Below are 25,513 nucleotides of genomic sequence, written 5' to 3' on the forward strand. Positions count from 1 at the left end.
AGATCCCCTTTTTATAATGAAGAACCTGAGGCTTAGAGATGTGAAATGCCCTGACCAAAATATCTGTCCCCAAAGTCAGACTCTTCACCACAGGATATAAGGCCTCATCCTTATTCTATTAATCTACGAGGTCAACAGATGAAGGATACTTTGTGAATACAAAGGGGTTATGATAACTATTGTATCATTAATCCAAAATGGAAAAATATTTGAGCAGAAAAACAAATTTGATAACAGGGTTCAGATTGACTGATTTGTGTGGGATCAGAGCATATCCTCATTCAACAGGTGTTTTATTCATGGCCTGTGTAGCATTGAGGATAAAAAAAGAAGAAAAAGAAAAAGAAGTCTGTCATTAAGTTGACGGCTTGTGTTCTTTTTTTCTTTTTTACTTTTTTTTTTTTGGCAGGTGCCGAGTGGCATGCGGGATCTTGGTTCCCCTTCCCTGACCAGGGGTTGAACCCATGCCCCCTGCAGTGGGAGTGTAGAGTCCTAACCACGGGACCACCAGGGAAGTCCCTCGTGTTCTTTTATAATCTTTTGTTTTGAACAGTTCTAACCTTCAGGACGATTGTAAACCCTGGGGAACATGGACTTCATCATGATTTTGGGTGGAGATAGAGCAAAAGTAAGGCTGAAAGGGATGGCCCCCACCTCTGCTATCAGAAGGGTCAGCACTGTATTCCTTTCATAGGTGAAGAAACTCGAAGGGGAAAGGATGAGTAATGACTCAAGTTTACTCACCCATTAGATAGTGGAGTTAGCACCCCTGTCCTAGGCTTCTGACCGAAATTCCAGGCTCATTCCAATCACCCTTGAACCAAATATCCTTTTTCTGGAAAGTGTTGACCACTTTCAGGTTCTGACTAAATCCTAGAAAGGCATTGGTCCTAAGATATCTCCTGACTTTCAGAGATTAATCAGTACCCAGACTCTAAAAATAGGTTGGAATGTCATTGATGCCACGGAATTGTACACTTAACAATGGTAAAATGGCAAGTTTTATGTTATATATATGTTTACACAGTTTAAAAAATTAATGGGGCTTCCCTGGTGGTGCAGTGGTTAAGAATCCGCCTGCCAATGCAGGGGACACGGGTTTGAGCCCTGGTCCGGGAAGATCCCACATGCCACAGAGCAACTAGGCCCGTGAGCCACAACTACTGAGTCTGCGCTCTAGAGCCCGCGTGCCACAACTACTGAAGCCCGCGCGCCTACAGCCTGTGCTCCGCAACAAGAGAAGCCACTGCAATGAGAAGTCTGCGCACCGCAACGAAGAGTAGCCCCCGCTCGCCACAACTAGAGAAAGCCCGCGCACAGCAACGAAGACCCAACGCAGCCAAAAATAAATTAATTAAATAAATTAAAAAAAATAATAATGGTGTAATACACCAGAAACCATTGAATTGTACAGTTTCAACAGGTGTGGATGGCATGTGAATTATATCTCGATAAAGCTGTTTGGAAAAAAAAAAGTAGGTTGAGCCTGTTAAGCTAAAGTCCTGGACCACCCTCTTACGCTGTTGGTGGGAATGTAAACTGATACAGCCACTATGGAGAACAGTATGGAGGTTCCTTAAAAAACTAAAAATAGGGCTTCCCTGGTGGCGCAGTGGTTGAGAATCCGCCTGCCAATGCAGGGCACACGGGTTCGAGCCCTGGTCTGGGAAGATCCCACATGCCGCGGAGCAACTAAGCCCGTGAGCCACAACTACTGAGCCTGCGCGTCTGGAGCCTGTGCTCCGCAACGAGAGAGGCCGCGATAGTGAGAGGCCCGCGCACGGCGATGAAGAGTGGGCCCCGCTTGCCGCAACTAGAAAAAGCCCTCGCACAGAACCGAAGACCCAACACAGCCAAAAATAAATAAATAAATAATAAATAAATAAATGTGAAATTCTTAAAAAAAAAAAAATTAAAAAAAAAAAAAAAAAACTAAAAATAGAACTACCATATGACCCAGCAATCCCACTACTGGACATCTACCTGGAGAAAACCATAATTCGAAAAGATACATGCACCCCAATGTTCACTGCAGCACTATTTACAATAGCCAGGACATGGAAGCAACCTAAATGTCTATCAACAGAGGAATGGATAAAGAAGATGTGGTACATCTATACAATGGAATATTAGCCATAAAAAGGAATGAAATTGTGTCATTTGCAGAGACGTGGATGGACCTAGAGACTGTCATACAGAGTGAAGTAAGTTGGAAAGAAAAAAACAAATACAGTATATTAACACATACATGTGGAATCTAGAAAAATGGCATAGATGATCTTATTTGCAAAGAAGAAATAGAGACACAGACGTAGAGAACAAACGTATGGATACCAAGGGGGAAGGGGGGGGTGAAGTGGGAAGTTGGGATTGACATATATATACTACTATATATAAAATAGATAACTAATGAGAACCTACTGTATAGCACAGGGAACTCTACTCAGTGCTCTGTGGTGACCTAAATGGTAAGGAAATCCAAAAAAGAAGGGATATATGTACACATATGGCTGAATCACTTTGCTGTGCAGCAGAAACTGACACAGCAGTGTAAAGCAACTATACTCCAAATAAAAAAAAATTCCTGGACCAGAATTGTAAATATACCTCAGGCTGGAAAACTGGAGAGCAAGGAAATCAGAATTGTAATCTGTCCCACACATACTCACACAGGTCACTGGAACTAGGCTACTCTTCTCAAGATGGTGTGGGGGGGGGGGGAGGAATACGTAATGCTTAAGACTGTGCTTGGGAAATACGTTCATGAACTCCCTACTCTGAAGGCGGAGTTGTTCACTTGGCCAGCTTTTTGTTGTTGTCCATTTGTTTACACGTTATTGTGGGAAAAGTTGAATATATAGAAAAGCAAACCTAAAACTCGAACTTCAACAATTATCAATCCATGGCCAGGTTTGTTTCATCTGTATCCCCACCCATTTCCCCCATCCTGTATTAATTTGAAGCAAATGCCAGGCATCCTATTATTTCATTGGTAAATATCTCAGTATGACCCTAAAAGATTAGAACTCTTTTAAACACACACACACACACAATAGAATTACCACAATTTAAAAATTAATAATTCCTATGTCCATCACACATGAATGGGTAAACAAAAAGTGGAATATACGTACAATGGAATACTCTTCAGCCTTTTTTAAGATAGCCTCTTTTTTTGTTCTATTCACTGGTTTGTTTTTTATTTTTTAGATTTCACATATAAGTGATGATATACAGTATTTGTCTTTCTCCATCTGATTTATTTCACTAAGCATAAAACCCTCCAGGTCCATCCATGTTGTTCAAATGGCAAAATTTCATTCTTTTTTATGCTGAGTAGTATTCCGTTGTATATATATAGCACATCTTTATCCATTGGTCTGTTGATGTACCCTTAGGTTGCTTCCATATCTTGGCAATTGTAAATAATACTGCTATGAACATTGGGGTGCATGTATCTTTTCGAATTAGTGTTTTCATTTTCTTTGGATATATACCCAGGAGAGGAATTGCCAGATCGTATGGTAGTTCTATTTTTAATTTTTTGAGGAACCTCCATAATGTTTTCCACAGTGGCTTCATCAATTTACATTCCCGCCAACAGTGTACAGGGGTTCCCCTTTCTCTACATCCTCACCAACATTTGTTATTTGTGGTCATTTTGATGATAGCCATTCTGACAGGTGTGAGGTGATATCACATTATGATTTTGATTTGCATTTCTCTGATGATTAGTGATGTTGAGCATCTTTTCATGTGCCTGTTGGCTATCTGTATGTCTTCTTTGGAAAAATGTCTATTCAGGTCTTTTGCCCATTTTTTAATCAGGTTGTTTGGGTTTTTTTGATAATAAGTTGTATGAGCTGTTTTTGTATTTTGGATATTAACCCCTTACCGGTCATATCCTTTGCAAATATATTCTCCCATTCAGTAGGTTGTCTTTTCATTTTATGGATGGTTTTCTTTGCTCTGTAAAAGCTTTTAAGTTTAATTAGGTCCCATTTGTTTATTTTTGCTTTTGTTTCCTTTGCCTTAGGACAGCGGTCCGCAACCTTTTCGGCACCAGGGACCGGTTTCGTGGAAGACAATTTTTCCACGGGGGGCGGGGGATGGTTCAGGCGGTAATGCGAGCAATGGGGAGTGGCAGATGAAGCTTCGCTCTTTCACCTGCCGTTCACCTCCTGTTGTGCGGCCCCAGGGGTTGGGGACCCGTGCCTTAGAAGACAGATCCAAAAAAATATTGCTACAATTTATGTCAAAGAGTGTTCGAAGTAGCCTTTTTTAAGGCAGAATTTTAAGGAAATTCTAACACATGCTACAACATGGATGAACCTTGAGGACATTTGCTCAATGAAATGAACCAGTCACAAAAAGACAAATGTGGTATGATTCCACTTACATGAGGTTCCTGGAGTAGTCAAAAATCATAGAGACAGAAAGTAGCTTGGTTGCCAGGGACTGGGGGGAACAGAGAACGGAGTTGTTTAGTGGGTACAGAGTTTCAGTTTTGCAACAGGAAAACAATTGTGGAGATTGGTTCCACAACAATGTGAATGTACTTAATACTACTTAACTGTACACTTTAAAATGATTAAGGTGGTAAATTTTGTTTATCTAGCACAACTAAAATTTTTTAAACTTAACAATTTCTTAATCTCATGAACTATCCAGTCCCCAAATTTCCAATTCTTATAAACGTCAAAAAATTTTCCCCACTGTGTTTGTTTGAGGATCTAAAGAAAATCCGCAAGTTGCCATGGGTTGTTTTTTAGGTCGTTTTTAATCTATAGGTTCCCCTTCCCCGCTTCCTTGCAATTTATTTGAAGAAACAAGGTCGTCAGCCTGTGGTCTCTCACAGCCTAGATTCTGCTCCCTGCATCCCGTGGTGTCCTTTAATAGTTTCCTCCGTCCCCTGTATTCCCTGTAAATTGGTAGGTGGACACAGAGGGCCTGGGCTAGTTTTGATATGGACTCAGAAGGAGATTAAAGACATCCATGTCCGCGGGGCCGACCCTGCTGAACCAGAAAAGGTGAGGCTAAACCACCAGCCAAGCTGCTTAGAGTGACAGAGACGCGGCGTAGTCGCCTAGATCAGGAACCCACAAAGCCGGGGGAGGAGAAAAGGAAGCGGGGCTGGGCCACGTGGGGAAAGCCCTTTATCCGGTTTCCAATCGCCTAATCGAGTTACGAAAAAAACAGTCAGCGGGGAGGGCGGGGCCTTTGTCCGGAAGTGACGCTAGCGCGGCCGGCGGCTGAGTTACAGGGGAGGCGGGCGATACATAGACTGGCTGCTCCGAGGTCGCACTTGCGAATATCGCCCTGGGAGACGCGCCTTGTGGAGTCGGGCGTAGGCGGCACCCGCTAGGGTCTCCGGTGACCCCGACCGCGGTGGCGGCCCCGCGGGCGGGATGTTCCGGGGTTTGAGCAGTTGGTTTGGCTTGGAGCAGCCGGCGGCGGGTGGCCGGCAGTACCAGGGAGACGGACAGCCCAAGGGAGACGCTCCACCCGAGCAGCGCTCCGAGGCGGTGACGGAGTCCGCGGAGGGGGAGCTACAACAAGCCGGGGACCAGGAGCTCCTTCACCAGGCCAAAGGCCTCGGCAGTGAGTCTCCCCCGGCCTCCGGGACCACAGAGTTTCGGAGAGCGCCCGCATCCCACCTCCTGCCGCCCCTGGGCGTGGGCCACCAATGGTCGGGGGTGTGGGGTGGGGAGAGGAAGGTGTGTCTGTCGGTCGGTCCTCTGGGGACCGGAGAGGTTGATGAGGATCTGGGCAAGGCCGAAGCCTCATCTAGCAGTCAAATCCTGTGCCTGAAGTTCCTAGTGACATGTCACTCTTTGCAGAGTGTGTCAACATTGGGAGCAGGGCCGCAGTAAAGCAGTGGGGCTCCACGTCTTTAGGTTTGACGAGGAATCTTTTTTGTTCAACTCACCAACTTTCACCTCCACCGCCTCCCACCCAGAGGACAGGGGACGTTGAGGAGCTCGAGTGCCTTTCTGCCCTTAGGTCAGAATGTGTCGTCCCAAGTAAATGGAGGAAGAGTTATTAAGGCCTATGGCAGGCAGGCTCATGTCCTTTTAGGTGCATTGGGACCTTTTTCCTTAAGGCGGGAAAGTAGTTGCCAGTTATTGTCTGTGTTGCAAGTTTCAGCACTAGATGTTTTGTGAACGATTCATCTCTTTAAACACCCCAGTTTGGGAGAACGAGCGCAGAGTTAGCGGCCCAAAGTTATGCTGATGGTAAATGGTAGAAGTGAAATTTGAACCTGGGGCTGTCTAATTTCAAAGCCCATGCTCTCTCCCAGCTTACAGTCTAGTTCGGGAGGAGGGTATAAATAATAGGCATGCAGAATAAACACATGCTGTAGTAATTCTGCTCCTGGAGAGATCTTGGCAGGCTTAAATAGTCAGAGAAAACGTCTTTAAGAAGGTGGCCCTAAAGCAGACAACACTACAAGTGAGAGATTAAATTTGGCAAGCAATTTTAAAGAATTTACTTCAAGATACTACAAGGCAAGAGCATAGGACAGGCTGGAGCCTGAGAGTGGAGAAACACATACTTGAGTAAGAAAGGCTGTAACGTTCAAAAAGTTTACTGTGGGGTGGAGAGGCAGGGAGAACAGGCATAATCTCAAATCATGGCAGTACACAATCTAAGCCCCAAGGCTCCAAACAGTGTACAAGAGAAATAAAACTAAGTGCTATGCAGTGAAATCACTAGAGGGAACAATTATTTCCTGTGTGGAAAATTGGGGAGAAACGTGTTTGGAATATTCGAGAGATGTAAGGAGATGAATTTGACTAGAGCAGAGAGGCTATGTTAGGTAGCTGGGATAAATAAAAGTGGGACCACCTTAGGAAAAGCTGGGTATGATTGTTTCCTTGATTTCATAGAACATGGAGAATCATTTTCGTTTATCTTCAGAGGAGTATCAAAAGTGGCTTCTTAAAACTTAGGGCTCTATTGAAATCTCATGTTTATATTTCGTAATAAAGACCCCCGAATATTTTTTTAATGTTTTCGATACGGATGTCTACTTTGGAGCTTAACGCTGCCATCTCTTTCTTTCCTCACCAGACTCTCTCTTCTCTCTCTCTTTTTAAAAAATATTTATTTATTTATTGGGCTGCACCGGGTCTTAGTTGCAGCATGCAGGATCTTTAGTTGCGGCATGCGGGATTAGTTACAGCGCGGGATCTAGTTCCCTGACCAGGGATCGAACCCGGGCCCCCTCCACTGAGGGCACGGAGTCTTAGCCACTGGACCACCAGGGAAGTCCCCCTCCCCAGACTCTCTTGAGGTTGGGTAGGCTAAGGTTAGATGGAAGTACTTCCCCACCCACACACGCACTGTGAATGCAAAGTTTCCAAAGAAATTAGAGCTCTCTTGGCTCTGAAATTTGATTTTAAAAAGATGTAAAGGTCCTAGTTTGTACACAACCCCTCAAAAAGAAAAGAGATGATTAAATACTTTTTATTTCTACATAGTGATCCTAAGAGGTATATTCTTTAAAAAGACCCACCTCTGTTTTGAAAACTGAAGTTAAACATCTCTGTGCCTGATTCCCACTGAGTAGATTCATTTCTTTGACCTTTTAAAAATCTACATGGAGGGACTTCCCTGGTGGTCCAGTGGTTAAGAATCCGCCTGCCAATGCAGGGGACACGGGTTCGAGCCCTGGTCCGGGAAGATCCCACATGCCGCGGAGCAACTAAGCCCCTGCGCCACAACTACTGAGCCTGTGCTCTAGAACCCACGAGCCGCAACTTCTGAAGCCGGTGCACCTAGAGCCCCTGCTCCACAACAAGAGAAGCCACCACAATGAGAAGCCCTGCACATCGCAATGAAGAGTAGCCCCCACTCGCCGCAACTAGAGAAAGCCTGCACGCAGCAACGAAGACCCAACACAGCCAAAAATAAATAAATAAATAATAAAAATAAATTAATTTTAAAAAAAGAAATATTTGGAAAACACAGTGTTTCTTTAAAAAATAATAATAATAATAAAATCTACATCGAATTTCCTGGGGCTCCATTTGTTCTGTAAACTTTTGTTGAGTGCCTCCCTTCAAGATTGGAGCGTAAATACTTCTGGTTCACGGTGACCTATTTCTACATTTAGGCAACTTTATAAATTAGGCACCAGTTAGGAGTGGCGGACACCCAGGCCTATATTCCACTTCCTAACCCCAAATTAAACCTTCTTATCCTTGGATCTCCCTCCTGATGAACTTAGGACTCGCTGTGATCACAGAAGGAGGGCAGTTTATTAGGAAACTCACTGAAGAGCTTCTCCCTACCTCCCAAGGCCTCATACCCCAGAGTAACTTCTTATTCAGCGCAGATTGGTTAGTTGGTTTTTGTTAAAGTCCAATTATCTATACTCTTATCTATACTCTTTCTCTAAAACAAATCCATACCTCTGAGAGTGTAGTATCTGAGTCATTCACACAGCTTAAATAAGTGGGAGGGTGGCCAGAGATGAGCTTTGGCTTTTTCAAAACTGTCCCTAAGGCCAGTCCGTGCCCAGGAATGGAGGAAGGGCCACCTCCTCTTCCTTCTCCTTTGAAAAATGCTATTAGTATTTGCAGTAGAACTGTGTTAATGAGACCATCCTCTTTTTCTATAGGGAAAGTGCATTTCAAGTTCTAGATGCCTCACTTGCTTAGTTTACAACTAAGGACTCCAAAAATTAGTTGTGTATGTAGGAAAATATATGTCTGCTTTGATATAGAAGTAAAATACCCAGTTTGGTTCTGATGAGAAACCCAGGTTTACCATGAGGAGGGCAGTGCAGATGGTCAAGAGCTTGGATCCCATGGCTTGTGAACAATACGAAAAAGAACAGGGGATTTTAGCTTCAAGAAGAAGAAACTTTAGGGGCATCGCTCAAAATTTTTAAAGGTTTTTTGGTAGAAAAGAAGTCATTTTATGTTACTTAAGAGGACAGATCTAAGTCTGAGAGGTAGAAATGACAAGGGATGTGAAAAGGATTTTCTAACTAGAGATGGATAACAGTAATAATTGTCTGCCCTTCGAAGTCATGTGCTCCCCATCCCTAGAAGTGGGGCTACCTGGATAGGAGTTTGAATAAGGTAAGTGCTAAAGTCCCTTCCAACACGAAGATTCTAAAATCGTGTGAAATATATAGTATTTTTGAAAAATTAACCAGCCTTTTCATAAGAATATTAATTTTCTAAAGCTGCCTTAAAAACCACTGTCTATTTATTATTTTCCTATTCTAGAAGCAAGCCTTAAACTCTACCTTCCTCTCTTTACTCTGATAAATTTACGCTTTTTCTGACCTTTTGAGAACCTTCCCGCTTTTCTTTACCTTTACCATCCATTCAGTTTTGCAAGCCCTTGTCACTTGCTCATCTGACGTGAGGCAGTGTGGGATTGGGGCACCAGCTTGCCATTTAGAGGCAGGTAACCTGTGTTTGAATTCCCTATACTACTTATTGTCTTTATTGTGATGTCATTTGCAAATTACAGTAAGTCCAACAAACAGGCTTAAACAGAACGGACCTTTGTTGTTTGTGTCAAGGGTCGCCAAGACCACCCCCAGGTTTGCTGAGCGCCCACCAAAATTGGGGTTTCTTTAGGTAGGAGGAAGGGGATAAGCTATTGGCTAGGCAGTCAGCCAGGTCTGCCCCACCTTCATGGACAAATCATTTATCCTCTGTGGGCCTTGGCTTCCCTGTCTGTAAACCGGGCTAATTATACCCACTCTTCCTGGGATGGTTGTGGCATGATGAAAATGAAGGTAAAGTGTTAGTGATCTGCCCCCTCCTTCCATTAAGTTGCTGCGTCTACTCACGTTTTACTTAGACTTGCTTTTCTTTGGTTGCCGCTTCAGTTCAGACCCTCTCTCCTTGTGCCTAAGTCTCTGAAGTGGACATTGTACTCCTGTTACTTCCTGTTAACTCTTACCTGTGTCTCAATTTTTCTAACCACTTAATAAAAACTGTCTTTAACTTGGTGTCAGCCGATCTCTTCTGCACAATAGCAGACTTCTGGTCTTTTTGAGCATCCTACCTGAAAATCTCTTGTCCTGCTCTCCCACCACCCACTCCTCTGACTTCGGATTTTCTAATTACTCTTGGGAGACACCCCTCCCTTCTGGGGTGCCTCAGTTTAATGAATAATCTTGCTCCTCTTGTTGTCTTTGAATCCTTTTTTGTTGGTTTGTTTGTTTAGAAATGGACATCCCTTGAGGGCAAGAACTGTGCTTTCTCAGGACTTCCCTGGCTGTCCAGTGGTTAGGACTCAGCACTTCCACTGTAGGGGGCCTGGGTTCGATCCCTGGTTGGGGAACTAAGATCCCACAAGCCAAGTGGTGCGGCCAAAAAAAAAAAAAAGAGAGACGAATCTAATTCAAAAGGTATTCCTGAGAAAATCTTACAGGGAACCCTGCTCTTTTAGAAGTTTGGATTTGTCTATCTGCAGAGAATATTTTTAGGAAGTAGTGTGGCTGTCTACCCATTTTATCATACCACTCTGGGTAAATAGGCTAGTCACAACCAAAGGGAAATCAGGGATCTCCCTAAAGCTCAGCATTTATGTCACTCCCCATTCATGCATTTAGCGAGTACTTACTGGTCACTCTCTGGGGATACACTGGTGAATCAGACAGCCTTGGTCCCTGCCCCAGTGGGGCTTAGGATGGGTCTTCAGTCTAGCTGAGAGGACGCATTCACCAAGTAATGGATAGAGTGTCATAGATATTTTTGATCTGGCACCACAGGTAGTGAGGGAACACCTCTTAGGGACACCTACGCTGGCCAAGGAGCCGGGGACCATTTCTTGAGAAGTGATGTGTAAGCGGAGGCTCACAGGATGCGTAGAGTTAGCCAGGAAAAGGGAGGGCTGATAAAAGTGTTTCAAACCAAGGAATAACATATTTGGGGCCTCCTTGGAGATACTCGAGAATTTCTTGTGGTCATACAAGTGTAGAATAGGAGGAGGAGGATGGCAGGAATGAGACCAGAGACAAGGAGCTTCCTGAGATAGTCACAGTGGGTGTTGATACCAGGAACAGATGAACGCCCTCAGACGCAGTGGGAGAAAGGAGACTGTTTAATGCTAAAGGAGGTGGTAAGTGGGAGAGATGGTCCTTCGGATCAGGAGATAGTCCTTCTGCTCCCAGGTAACGGTACGAATCTCCTGATTTTCTGTGGCACCACCCATTTAATCAGGGGTGCCAGGCTCCCTGGGCCGTTCTTAGCGGGGTCTTCTCCCTGCCTGAGTGTTGTGAGTCAGCCCACCTGCCCCCTCAGCACGGGCAAGTAGCAGAGGCAAGCCTGCCCTAACTTACGGAGCATTTTCTGTGCGATGAGATTTGAAGGCCAGTTGCCCGGGGCATCCCCCACTACCACCTGCCTGAGGTCGCTTCCTGCAGCCCAGATTCTGTAGAATGTGGACTTTGAAATGATACTTGTCTACAAATACACCTTCATATCATAGTGCAAAAAGAGTCTTGATACAAATGTCTTTTCAGGTCTTTAGAAAAGTTAATTTTGTGTTTTCGTTTTGTCTTGTGAAGTTCGTATGTTCCAGTTTGAATTTCGTTCTATATATTTGCTCATTATTATTAGTGAAGAGATTTATATTAGGGCCTGCCAAGATTTCTATTTATTAAAAACTCCCCCAGATTTATCATGGGATGAGTTAATCTAGGAGAGGAGGGGCTTTTTTCCTTCTTTTTTGATCATGAGGGAAGGAGAAAATAAAGATGGGATGCTTCGGGTTTAGGAAGGAAAGAAAGTAAAAAGTAGCCTTGATCTTATTGTAAAGTAGGCGGGGAGATTACTTGCTGAGATAAGTTAGAACTGGAGACTGGAGAAGGGCAAGGTAAGTTTGAAACAGCTACTGGGGTGAACTGGGGACTATGCTAACAGTCTTTGAAAGCAACGAATTAAAGGCCCAGTATGGATGGCCTGTCCACTGAGAAAGTGGAGTACTGTACCTCATTAACAAGGAACATGCCCTACGGTTTAAGAGTCTTACAAGCACTTATTAAGGGAGAAATCACAAATACAATAACCATTGTACTTGAATGGAGCATAGACTCTTTTTTATTCTTTACAGACTATCTATTTAACTTTGCAACTGCTGCTACAAAAAAGATAACCGAATCAGTTACTGAAACAGCACAAACAATAAAGAAATCAGTAGAAGAAGGAAAGATAGATGACATCATTGATAAGGTACATTTAAATATCTTTCGGAAATAGAAGTTTATGAAATGCATTAGCAGCTAATATAATCGTCCCTTCTTACGAACTTTATTAACCCAAGTAGGGTATCATATTCTGATAAATATCATATTCTTGGGGTTTTTTCTCTCTTTTTTGTATAATAAGTAGCTATAAGTTACCTGATTTAAATAACCTTTGTTTTTGTTTTAATATATTCTAAAATACATTGATACTTTTGGATAATACTAAGCTTTTCATATTGTGAGTTTAATTTTCAACTATAACCATTTCAGAATACATTTATGCCTTTGTATCATTTGGGTAAGTTTTAAAAGTCCTAGACCAATAGGAACAACCCTTTTAAGACTCTAAGGAGTGAGTTTGTTCATTTTTTGCAGTGGTAGGGTACAGGCCTAGGGAATTTCATTTATGTTGGTAACTATTTGAACTAAGGAGGTCATCAGTTAAACTTTAGATAGCTTATTATTTAGATATTTTCGTTGTGTGTACTATTTGTTAGAATGAGATTTGACCTGTCTTTTATTGTTTTATGGAATAAAACAAAAATTCAGTTTTTAACTCATTTTATTTTTGCATTTGAAAAGATCATCTGTCTTAAAGGCAGCTGAACACTTAGAGTTCGGAACTGTCGAAGATCCCCTCTTATTGGGGAAGGGAAGAAGTATCACTTTTTTAGTCTCTTTATTTGAAGAAAATGAATAAAATATCTCAAATAGACTTCACAAGTCTGGAACGTAATTCTTATCTAATAATAAGCTTTTAAAAGTAATATAACTGTATGTATTTTTTAACAGACAATTATAGGAGATTTTCAGAAGGAACAGAAAAAATTTGTTGAGGAGCAGCATACCAAAAAATCAGGTATGGTATAGGTTTATACATGACCTACTCGCCTGCCAAATTTTATTGAACACCGGTTATGTGCTAGACACCCCGCTAAGGCTCTGAGAATACAAAAATGTCTAAGTTACGCCCCCATCTTTCAGGTAGCACAAAGACTAGTGGGGACAAACCTATAAACCTTCAGGGTTTAAAGGAAGGAAGGAAATAGTTCCTGGTGGCTATGACGGTGGGTGAGGTAGCCCTTCTGGGGAACTGGCTCTGACAGAGAGAGTGAGCTTTTATTTCTCATTTTATCACAGGTCCAGCACAGTGTCTGATGTACACCTAATAGGCACTTAGCAAATGTTGGCTCCCTTCCCATTCTGTTCAGAAGAAAAAATGAAAGAGCTTTCCAGGGAAGTGACAGAGGGCCGTGAAAAGTCACGGGGAGTTTGAGAACTTACTCAATACATTTCTTTACTGACAAATGCTTGTTTAAATGTTTGCAGTTGCAAGATCTCAAAATGCCTGCTTTTACTGTTTGGTGGTGTGCAGACACAAAACTGGCCTCATGTCTTTGAATTTGGCAAAAGTAGTGTAAAATACTTAAGTTGGTTTGAGCAGTACCACAGATTCAAAAAGAACTAGTTAGTCCTGTGGTGAGTTCCCATCAGGCATTGTTGCCCCTAAGTACTCAAAAGTGGGAAGTAGCTCTTTGGGACAAATAAACTACTATACAGGTTAGCATAACTTAGTGATTCGTGGGAAGCAGTAAAGTTGACCCTGGCTCAGAGACTTGGTATAGGAGCTCGTTGGTGCCTCTGAGATGGGAACTGTGGAAGGAGTGGGGGTGAAAAATTTGGAGGCAAGTTCACTTTTTTTTTTTAAATTGAGTGAAAGATTCTTTAAGTTCTTTAGTGCTTTACAATTTTCAAAAGTTTCACAGACTTGATTTTGTATAATCCCATAATAACCCTTTTTTTACCCCCTTCTCCTATATTGCCCCTCCCCCCCTCCACTGGTAACCACTAGCTTGTTCTCTCTCTCTGTAAGTCTGCTTCTTTTTTGTTACATTCACTAGTTTGTTGTATTTTTTAGATTCCACATATAAGTGGTATACAGTATTTGTCTTTCTCTGTCTGACTTATTTCACTTAGCATAATGCCCTCCAAGTCCATCCATGTTGCTGCAAATGCAAAATTTCATTTTTATTGGCTGAGTAGTATTCCTCTGTGTGTGTGTGTGTGTGTGTGTGTGTGTGTGTGTGTACACACATATATGAGTATATATATATATACCACATCTTCTTTATCCATTCATCTGTTGATGGACATTTAGGTTGCTTCCATGTCTTGGCTATTGTAAATAGTGCTGCAATGAATATAAGGGTGCATGTATCTTTTTGAATGAGTGTTTTTGTTTTTTTCAGATATATACCCAGGAATGGAATTGCTTGAGGTGCTTATTAGACATCTGGGGAGAGGAACATGTACAAAGTCAAGGAAGGGAACAAAGGTGGCATATGGGGAAAATCCATTCCTCAGTCACACTAGCCACATTTTAAGTGCCTGATCACTACATAGGGCTAGTGGCTCCCATGTTGGACAGTGCAGATATAGAGCATTTCCATCACTGCAAGAAGTTCTGTTGGTCAGCACTGCTTTAAATTAATGGAACGGGGTTCAGCAGCAGTTCAGTCCTGTTTGAAGCATGGAGGAGAATTCTGTCTGCTGATGCAGATCGTTAGTCAAGTCATGTAAAAACCATGAGAGTAGGTGAGCTCCTCAGTGAAGAGCGTGTCAAGCATGAACAGTGCTGAGTAGAGATCTCCAGTGTTGAGGGGACGCAGAAGAATGGAAGGAGTCGGCAGTTTCTGAGAGCCTGCTGGGCACTTTATATACAACATCTCCTTTAATAAAAGGAAGGATCAGCAAGGTTAAGTAATTTGCTGAAGGTTGCTCAGCTAGTAAGTGATGAAACACATCTGCCGTTAAAACTAGTGCCCATTTACTTGAGAGAGAGAACAGCTAGGAGAGAGAAGCAATGAAAGCACAGAGAGGGAAGAATTTCAAGAAGAGCAAGGTCAGGCGAGTTCCATTTACAGTGACCATGAGGAAGGGCACGTGCATCTCTTCCCTTAACGGTCACAGTAACTCTCTGAAGTACTTCCTATTATTTCCATTTTCCAGATAAGGAAAGTGGCCTAGGGAGAAAAGAACTAAGAAATATCCATGGGATTGGACAAGCAGGAGGTTATTGGTCACCCTAAAAAGAACCATCTTAGAGGAACAGGGAGATGGGGGGTGTCTCATCCATACCAGTAGCTTGGGCCTTGGGAGGACCTCATTATTCTAGGGTAAGTGGCACGAGCAGAGGCTGCCCAAGGTGAATAGACTGAAAATGGAGACCAAAATGTTAAACAGTGTAAGAAAAAAGTTTTGAAGGGGCTTTACCCTCACTTTTTAAAAAGTATGAGAATATGTTAATTTTACCTTATAATTAACAGAATTTGGATTATAATTGCCACCATTTGCTTGTTTAGGATGAGCCAAAGAATGAACCAGATGCCTGTCCATGTGTCCATCCATCCATCCATCCATCCATCCATGCATGCAGATAACTTTTCTATCAGTTGGTACTCAATAGGATGTGTCTTCCATTTGACTTTTGAAGACTAATAGTAAAAGGCACTATTTCTGCAAAAATATGAGGACTCTCTGCATTTGCTGTCTTCTGTGCTGACCACCGAGCTCCACAGCCTTAGCCATGCCCTCGGCTCAGACAGTAGAGCTGCTCAGACACACACACACACACACCACACACACGCACACACACACACGCACACACACACTGAATTCCATGGGACTCACCTCTCCAGGTGGCTGCTGTTTGTCGTCTGGCATTATAATCCTGCTGAGTTGTAATCATCTCTTTCTTGTGAGCCGCAGATGATGCAGGCTGGGTGTTAGTCGTCTTTGCATCCCCAACTTTTTGCTTCTGAAGACTTAATGCAGGATTTGATCCCAGCCCTTTTGTTTACTGCCTCCAATTTGCCCTTTTCTTTCTTCATTTGCTTTCACTTCTGACAACCCTTTTCTCAATTCCTAAGCCCTTATCTTGCAACCTCCTTATCACCTTTTGTCATGAATCAAGTACAGTAACTTTTTAGAAAGGCTTTTTATTTGGAAATAATTTCCATGTACAGAAAAATTACAATAAAAGTAGTACAGAGAACACCTGTGTACCCTCCTCCTAGATTGCCATAGTCCATTTGCCTCATCATTTACGTTCTCTGTCTCACTCTGTGTCTTTTTTTCCGTTCCATTCAGTGTGCATTTCCTAAGAAGTAGGGATATTCTCGTACATAAACACCAATGGTACAGTTACCAGCTTTAGGAAATTTAACATTGATATAATATTCATAGTCTAATTTTGTCACTTGACCCAGCAATGTCCTTTATACATTTTCCCCCTCAGTACAGCAGCCAGTCCTGGGTACAGTACTGCACTTTTTGTCACGTCTCTTAGCCTCCTATAATCTGGAACATTTTCACAGCCTTTCTTCATCTTTTATGACATTAATGTTTTTGAAGAATACTCCCCCCTCCTTTTTTTAAATAGACCATTTCTCATTTGGGCTTTGTCTGATATTTCCTCATGATTAGATTCAGATTATTCATTCTTGGCCAGAATACTACATAGATGATGTGTCCTTCTCAGGATATTGCGTCTGGAGGCCCACAATGGCCATCTCTCCCTCGTTAGTGATGTTGATTTTGGTCACCTGGTCAAGGAATTGTCCAATTTTTCCATTGTATAATTTAAGGAATTTTTTTATCAAATGCATACATGCCTAAGATTCATACGTCAAGTCTGAAGATTGTGATGAGTGTTCATATTTGGAACTTATTAGTAACTTGCTAAAATGGTTATGTGGAAGCTTTCTCATTCTTTCAATCCACAGATCGCAGTGTAACCCTTGTAACCTGTTTTTCTCTTTTCTTCTTTGCCGTTAAAAACCTTGTAGAAGTAGCAGTACCACCATGGGTTGATAGTAATGATGAAGAAACAATTCAACAACAAATCTTGGCCTTATCAGCTGTAAGTATCTTGTGATACCCTGTATAGAAATACTTCCTTCCTATCATGACTTTATCCTTAGCAGAATGTTTTTCTTCTATACAATTTTAAAAATATTTTGAGATGTTAGGAATGTACACATCAGCTTTCATCATTTTTTTTCACTGACTTTAAATTTGCTTTTTTCTTAGGTAGTTTTCTCTTATTGGAAAAGTCTAGCCTATTACACAAAATAATTCTTTCAGCCTTAAAAGGATTCTTTTATGTTATTAAGACAGTCTTTTGAGATGTGCAATCATGAAGTTTCTAGACAGCATTCTAATTCTTCTGAATGAAATGATTGTATTCTAAATTTTCTCTTTTTTTTTTTTTTTTTTTTTTTTTTTGTTTGTTTTTTTATACTGCAGGTTCTTATTAGGCATCAATTTTATACACATCAGTGTATACATGTCAATCCCAATCGCCCAATTCAGCACACCACCATCCCCACCCCACCACAGTTTTCCCCCTTGGTGTCCATATGTCCATTCTCTACATCTGTGTCTCAACTTCTGCCCTGCAAACTGGCTCATCTGTACCATTTTTCTAGGTTCCACATACATGCATTAATATACGATATTTGTTTTTCTCTTTCTGACTTACTTCACTCTGTATGACAGTCTCTAGATCCATCCACGTCTCAACAAATGACTCAATTTCGTTCCTTTTTATGGCTGAGTAATATTCCACTGTATATATGTACCACATCTTCTTTATCCATTCGTCTGTTGATGGGCATTTAGGTTGCTTCCATGACCTGGCTATTGTAAATAGTGCTGCAATGAACATTCGGGTGCATGTGTCTTTTTGAATTACGGTTTTCTCTGGGTATATGCCCAGTAGTGGGATTGCTGGGTCATATGGTAATTCTATTTTTAGTTTTTTAAGGAACCTCCATATTGTTCTCCATAGTGGCTGTATCAATTTACATTCCCACCAACAGTGCAAGAGGTTTCCCTTTTCTCCACACCCTCTCCAGCATTTGTTGTTTGTAGATTTTCTGATGATGCCCATTCTAACTGGTGTCAGGTGATACCTCATTGTAGTTTTGATTTGCATTTCTCTAATAATTAGTGATGTTGAGCATCTTTTCATGTGCTTCGTGGCCGTCTGTATGTCTTCTTTGGAGAAATGTCTATATAGGTCTTCTGCCCATTTTTGGATTGGGGTGTTTGTTTCTTTAACATTGAGCTGCATGAGCTGTTTATATATTTTGGAGATTAATCCTTTGTCCGTTGATTCATTTGCAAATATTTTCTCCCATTCTGAGGGTTGTCTTTTCGTCTTGTTTATGGTTTCCTTTGCTGTGCAAAAGCTTTGAAGTTTCATTAGGTCCCACTTGTTTATTTTTGTTTTTATTTCCATTACTCTAGGAGGTAGATCAAAAAAGATCTTGCTGTGATTTATGTCAAAGAGTGTTCTTCCTATGTTTTCCTCTAAGAGTTTTATAGTGTCCAGTCTTATATTTAGGTCTCTAATCCATTTTGAGTTTATTTTTGTGTATGGTGTTAGGGAGTATTCTAATTTCATTCTTTTACATGTAGCTGTCCAGTTTTCCCAGCACCACTTATTGAAGAGACTGTCTTTTCTCCATTGTATATCTTTGCCTCCTTTGTCATAGATTAGTTGACCATAGGTGCGTGGGTTAATCTCTGGGCTTTCTATCTTGTTCCATTGATCTATGCTTCTATTTTTGTGCCATTACCATATTGTCTTGATTACTGTAGCTTTGTAGTATAATCTGAAGTCAGGGAGTCTGATTCCTCCAGCTCCATTTTTTTCCCTCAAGACTGCTTTGGCTATTCGGGGTCTTTTGTGTCTCCATACAAATTTTAAGATGATTTGTTCTAGCTCCGTAAAAAATGCCATTGGTAATTTGATAGGGATTGCATTGAATCTGTAGATTGCTTTGGGTAGTATAGTCATTTTCACAATGTTGATTCTTCCAATCCAAGAACATGGTATATCTCTCCATCTGTTGGTATCATCTTTAATTTCTTTCATCAGTGTCTTATAGTTTTCTGCATACAGGTCTTTTGTCTCCCTAGGTAGGTTTATTCCTAGGTATTTTATTCTTTTTGTTGCAATGGTAAATGGGAGTGTTTCCATAATTTCTCTTTCAGATTTTTCATCATTAGTGTATAGGAATGCAAGAGATTTCTGTGCATTAATTTTGTATCCTGCAACTTTACCATATTCATTAATTAGCTCTAGCAGTTTTCTGCTGGCAGTTTTAGGATTCTCTATATATAGTATCATGTCATCCACAAACAGTGACAGTTTTACTTCTTCTTTTCCAATTTGTATTCCTTTTCTTTCTTTTTCTTCTCTGATTGCCGTGGCTAGGACTTCCAGAACTATGTTGAATAATAGTGGTGAGAGTGGACATCCTTGTCTCGTTCCTGATCTTAGAGGAAATGCTTTCAGTTTTTCACCATTGAGAATGATGTTTGCTGTGGGTTTGTCATATATGGCCTTTATTATGTTGAGGTAGGTTCCCTCTATGCCCACTTTCTGGAGAGTTTTTATCAGAAATGGGTGTTGAATTTTGTCAAAAGCTTTTTCTGCATCTATTGAGATGATCATATGGTTTTTATTCTTCAATTTGTTAATATGGTGTATCACATTGATTGATTTGCGTATATTGAAGAATCCTTGCATCCCTGGGATAAATCCCACTTGATCGTGGTGTATGATCCTTTAATGTGTTGTTGGATTCTGTTTGCTAGTATTTTGTTGAGGATTTTTGCATCTATATTCATCAGTGATATTGGTCTGTAATTTTCTTTTTTTGTAGTGTCTTTGTCTGGTTTTGGTATAAGGGTGATGGTGGCCTCATAGAATGAGTTTGGGAGTGTTCCTTCCTCTGCAATTTTTTGGAAGAGTTTGAGAAGGATGGGTGTTAGCTCTTCTCTAAATGTTTGATAGAATTCACCTGTGAAGCCATCTGGTCCTGGACTTTTGTTTGTTGGAAGATTTTTAATCACAGTTTCAATTTCATTACTTGTGATTGGTCTGTTCATATTTTCTGTTTCTTCCTGGTTCAGTCTTGGAAGGTTATACCTTTCTAAGAATTTGTCCATTTCTTCCAGGTTGTCCATTTTATTGGCATAAAGTTGCTTGTAGTAGTCTCTTAGGATGCTTTGTATTTCTGCGGTGTCTGTTGTAACTTCTCCTGTTTCATTTCTAGTTTTATTGACTTGAGTCCTCTTCCTCTTTTTCTTGATGAGTCTGGCTAATGGCTTATCAATTTTGTTTATCTTCTCAAAGAACCAACTTTTAGTTTTATTGATCTTTGCTATTGTTTTCTTTGTTTCTATTTCATTTATTTCTGCTCTGATCTTTATGATTTCTTTCCATCTGCTAACTTTGGGTTTTGTTTGTTCTTCTTTCTCTAGTTTCTTTAGGTGTAAGGTTAGATTGTTTACTTGAGATTTTTCTTGTTTCTTGAGGTAGGCTTGTATAGCTATAAACTTCCCTCTTAGAACTGCTTTTGCTGCATCCCATAGGTTTTGGGTCGTCGTGTTTTCATTGTCATTTATCTCTAGGTATTTTTTTTTATTTCCTCTTTGATTTCTTCAGTGATCTCTTGGTTATTTAGTAACGTATTGTTTAGCCTCCATGTGTTTGTCTTTTTTACGTTTTTTTCCCTGTAATTCATTTCTAATCTCATAGCGTTGTGGTCAGAAAAGATGCTTGATATGATTTCAATTTTCTTAAATTTACTCAGGCTTGATTTGTGACCCAAGATGTGATCTATCCTGGAGAATGTTCCATGCGCACTTGAGAAGAACATGTAATCTGCTGTTTTTGGATGGAATGTCCTATATATATCAATTAAATCTATCTGGTTTCTTGTGTCATTTAAAGCTTCTGTTTCCTTATTTATTTTCATTTTGGATGATCTGTCCATTGGTGTTAGTGAGGTGTTAAAGTCCCCCACTATTATTGTGTTACTGTCGATTTCCTCTTTTATTGCTGTTAGCAGTTGCCTTATGTATTGAGGTGCTCCTATGTTGGGTGCATATATATTTATAATTGTTATATCTTCTTCTTGGATTGATCCCTGGATCATTATGTAGTGTCCTTCCTTGTCTCTTGTAACATTCTTTATTTTAAAGTCTATTTTATCTGATATGAGTATAGCTACTCCAGCTTTCTTTTGATTTCCATTTGCATGGAATATCTTTTTCCATCCCCTCACTTTCAGTCTGTATGTGTCCCTAGGTCTAAAGTGGGTCTCTTGTAGACAGCATATATATGGGTCTTGTTTTTGTATCCATTCAGCCAGTCTATGTCTTTTGGTTGGAGCATTTAATCCATTCACGTTTAAGGTAATTATCAATATGTATGTTCCTATGACCATTTTCTTAATTGTTTTGGGTTTGTTTTTGTAGGTCCTTTTCTTCTCTTGTGTTTCCCACTTAGAGAAGTTCCTTTAGCATTTGTTGTAGAGCTGCTTTGGTGGTGCTGAATTCTCTTAGCTTTTGCTTGTCTGTAAAGCTGTTGATTTCTCCATCAAATCTAAATGAGATCCTTGCCGGGTAGAGTAATCTTGGTTGTAGGTTCTTCCCTTTCATCACTTTAAGTATATCATGCCACTCCCTTCTGGCTTGCAGAGTTTCTGCTGAGAAATCAGCTGTTAACCTTATGGGAGTTCCCTTGTATGTTATTTGTCGTTTTTCCCTTGCTGCTTTCAATAATTTTTCTTTGTCTTTAATTTTTGCCACTTTGATTACTATGTGTCTCGGCGTGTTTCTCCTTGGGTTTATTCTGTATGGGACTCTCTGTGCTTCCTGGACTTGGCTGGCTATTTCCTTTCCCATGTTAGGGAAGTTTTCGACTATAATCTCTTCAAATATTTTCTCTGGTCCTTTCTCTCTCTCTTCTCCTTCTGGGACCCCTATAATGCGAATGTTGTTGCGTTTAATGTTGTCCCAGAGGTCTCTTAGGCTGTCTTCATTTGTTTTCATTCTTTTTTCTTTATTCTGTTCCGCAGCAGTGAATTCCACCATTCTGTCTTCCAGGTCACTTATCCGTTCTTCTGCCTCAGTTATTCTGCTATTGATTCTTTCTAGTGTAGTTTTCATTTCAGTTATTGTATTGGTCATCTCTGTTTGTTTGTTCTTTAATTCTTCTAGGTCTTTGTTAATCATTTCTTGCATCTTCTCAATCTTTGCCTCCATTCTTATTCCGAGGTCCTGGATCATCTTCACTATCATTATTCTGAATTCTTTTTCTGGAAGGTTGCCTATCTCCACTTCATTTAGTTGTTTTTCTGGGTTTTTTTCTTGTTCCTTCATCTGCCTTTTCATCTTCTCTATCTTTCTGTAACTGTGGTTTTTGGTCAACAGGCTGCAGGATTGTAGTTTTTCTTACTTCTGCTGTCTGCCCTCTGGTGGTTGAGGCTAACTAAGAGGCTTGATGGGAGGCCTAAATTTTCTCTTTAACTACTATATGTATTTGTCTGAAACTGAAATTGAAAGAAAGAAAATTCCATATGCTGCGCCACAAAATGTTCTCTCAGGACTTCAGAGGGAACGGAGTGATACCACCTAACAATCGTGTAGCACCTGATAGTTTCAGGAAACACTTTCTCACACATTATCTCTTTTGAGCCTCGTGGTATGTCTGTGAGGTGGGTAGGGGCTTTTACCACCACTGTATAGGTGTGGGGACCGAGACTCTCAGATATGACCCTCACTTTTTTTATTTTTCGTGGACGTCCGGCGTGTGGGATCTTAGTTCCCTGACCAGGGATCACACCCACACCCCCTGCACTGGGAGTGCGGAGTCTTAAGCACTGGGCTGCCAGGGAAGTCCCTGACCCTCAGTTCTTATCTGTGTCTCCACTGGGCTGTGAACTCTCAGCAGAGGCTGACTTTGATCTCTGTCCTCAGCATCCAGCACCCCACCGGGCATGGGACGCAGTGAATAAGGCTTTTTACTATATCAGTGGTTTTCAAGCTTTACTTTTAACCCACTCTTTTTTTTTTTTTTCTTTTTTTTTTTAACCGAAGTCAGAAATGGAACCTTGGTCTAGAAAACAAACAAATGTAGAGCTGGGCTTTTCCTCCAGTGCCCCAGGGCACGTTAAGGTTTTTTTCTTCCCATTAGTAAATCCTTAAAGGCCTAAGCATCCAATTCCAGGTTCATTGTGGTCACCATGTATTTTGTTTACCATGTTACAGCCAAACTTGACACTGACATCACACACCGATTATTTATCCCCAGAAGGAAATTTTGACAGTGAGACTCGGTGTCATTTGAGGGTAAATGTCAGATACCAACCAAGTCCCCATAACTCCTCTGTCCCCCATACCTGTCCCTCTCCTCATCCTCTACATGTCAGAATAAAAGACTCCAGTTGTCCACCACTTTTTTCTAGAGGAGTCTTTCTTGAGTCCTGCCTCCCCCGCCATCCTGACAGTGCTGTGTTCAGACATAGCGTTAGTCCACTTCACCGCTATCACCGTGCTCCTGGTGCTGTCGTCTTCTGCCCGAGGCATCCCATCCCGACTGTTGTCCCACCCTTGCCCCTTTCCAGTACAGGTGCATCTCAGCAGCCAGAGGGGTCCATTTATGGTGAACACACTTCGTGTCACTCTCCTACACAGACCCTTTTAGTGGCGTCTCATCTCTCGTTGACTAAGGTCTAAACTCCGTCCGCTGGCTTCTAAGGCCCCTGGCTTTGCACACTGCTCCCTCGTGCCCCACTGGCCTGACTGCCAGCACTCCAGCCACTGTTGCTTTCTGATGTACAACTAGATCCAGCTTTGTCCTGCTTTAGTACCTTGAGCTTGCTGGCCCTTCTTCCTGGAACCTCACCCTGCACCATTCCACAAGATCTCAGCTCAGATGACATCTCCTAGAGGCCTTCCCTCACCACGCTTTCAGCCCTGCACGCCCAGTGACACCAGCTCAGAGCCCTGGCAGTCTAAACCCTTGTGTCTCTCTTGCCGCTCCACCGCCCCCAGCTGGAATGTAAGTGCCGTGAAGGCAGGGACTCCAGCTGTGCTTTGCCCTGCTGAGCAGGTGGCGTGGAGCCCGGAGCATAGCAGGTGCCAAATGATCATCTGCTGAACAAACGATGCAATAAACGTTGCACCCAGGCACGCCTACGAGAGAGCTTCCGAGATTTCGGCATGACCCAGAGGCTTCGAAACAGTCTTCAACCCATCCTTTATGGTGGCTGCTGAATGTGTTAAGGAATAGATTCAATTGCTGTAATAGATCTAAAAACACAGTAGGTTAAATGAGCTGTGAGTTTCTCTCCCTCCCTCCCTCCTTCCCCTTCACAGTCAGTCCAGAGGTAGGTGGTCTCAGTAGGTGTGCTTTGCCCAACGAAGTCACTTAGAGACCTAAGTTCTTCTTGTCTTACTCCCAAGCAGCCCCTAGGACACGGTGTGCATGACTGTGTTCCAGCCTGTGGGAACTGGGAAAGAGGTGGCTGTACCAGACCACCTGAAGGACGAGACCCGCAAACTGCACTTATCGCTCAGGCACGCACCCCTTTGGCAGCTTAGACACACGGCCACCCCTGTACTCCAGGGAGCCTGGAAATCCGGTCTCTGGCTGTGTGGCCACATGCCCAGCTGGAACTCGGAGTTGTGATCCTGAAAGAAAGGAAGGTAGAAATGGATACTGGGAGACGGTTAGCAGACTCTGCTGGAGTTGCCTGACATTCTCTAACTTACCAGGCACTAGTTTGGGACACTTCAGAGTGTATAGCAGAGTAACCCTTTAAGCTCTTTATATTGGAGGGCCACATAGGGCCACGTAATACATGAAAAGAAGTTGAAAGTACATTTGTCATTAGAGACTTGTGAGAACTCAATTCAGCAGACCGAACTTAGTAACTACTCTAGGCCAAGCCTTCTCCTAGGACTTGAGATAAATGAGATCCACCCTGCTGCAGGAGCCCGTAGGCTTGCTAGAGAGCTGCTCGATGAACGCACATACAGGATTATTCCCTGGAATGAGGAATGTAATACAGGACGCTAAGGACGTGCAGCGAGAGGAGCATCTCATTTATTGTGGAGCGGGAAAAGGATGATCCCAAGGAAGCTTCCCAGAAATGGCGACACTGGAGCTGAGTTGAGTCTTAGGAGAGTGTGTGGATGCTTGGGGGACGTGAGGCCGGGCTTGGCATTAAGGTGGGGGTATCGCGAGCATTTGTGTCTGACCGGACTGTAGGATGCAGGTGAAGAAGTAGATAGGCAGAGGTCATGAGGACCTTATCATACCATTCTGATAAGTTTAGGTTTTATCCTAAAGGCAGCAAGGAGTCATTGAAGGATTGTAGTCATAGGTAAAATATGTTTTTCTTGGGGCGGGAGAAGTGGGACTGGAGA

At 41.9% G+C, this 25,513-nt stretch overlaps 1 protein-coding gene across 1 annotated transcript in view; it reads left to right on the forward strand.

The window, feature by feature from the left end:
• The first annotated feature begins 5,235 nt into the window (after positions 1 to 5,235).
• The window catches only part of SYAP1 (synapse associated protein 1), a 33,344-nt gene continuing 13,066 nt past the window's right edge, over positions 5,236 to 25,513 (forward strand). Inside the window, exons 1-4 of the mRNA XM_059911012.1 lie at positions 5,236 to 5,601; positions 12,088 to 12,206; positions 13,013 to 13,079; positions 17,068 to 17,141. Coding sequence (XP_059766995.1) covers positions 5,409 to 5,601; positions 12,088 to 12,206; positions 13,013 to 13,079; positions 17,068 to 17,141 — 453 coding nt within the window. The 5' untranslated portion in view covers positions 5,236 to 5,408. The remainder of the gene's footprint in view (positions 5,602 to 12,087; positions 12,207 to 13,012; positions 13,080 to 17,067; positions 17,142 to 25,513) is intronic.

This window comes from Balaenoptera ricei, chromosome X, assembly GCF_028023285.1.
Source record: "Balaenoptera ricei isolate mBalRic1 chromosome X, mBalRic1.hap2, whole genome shotgun sequence".
Taxonomy (NCBI): Eukaryota; Metazoa; Chordata; class Mammalia; order Artiodactyla; family Balaenopteridae; genus Balaenoptera; species Balaenoptera ricei.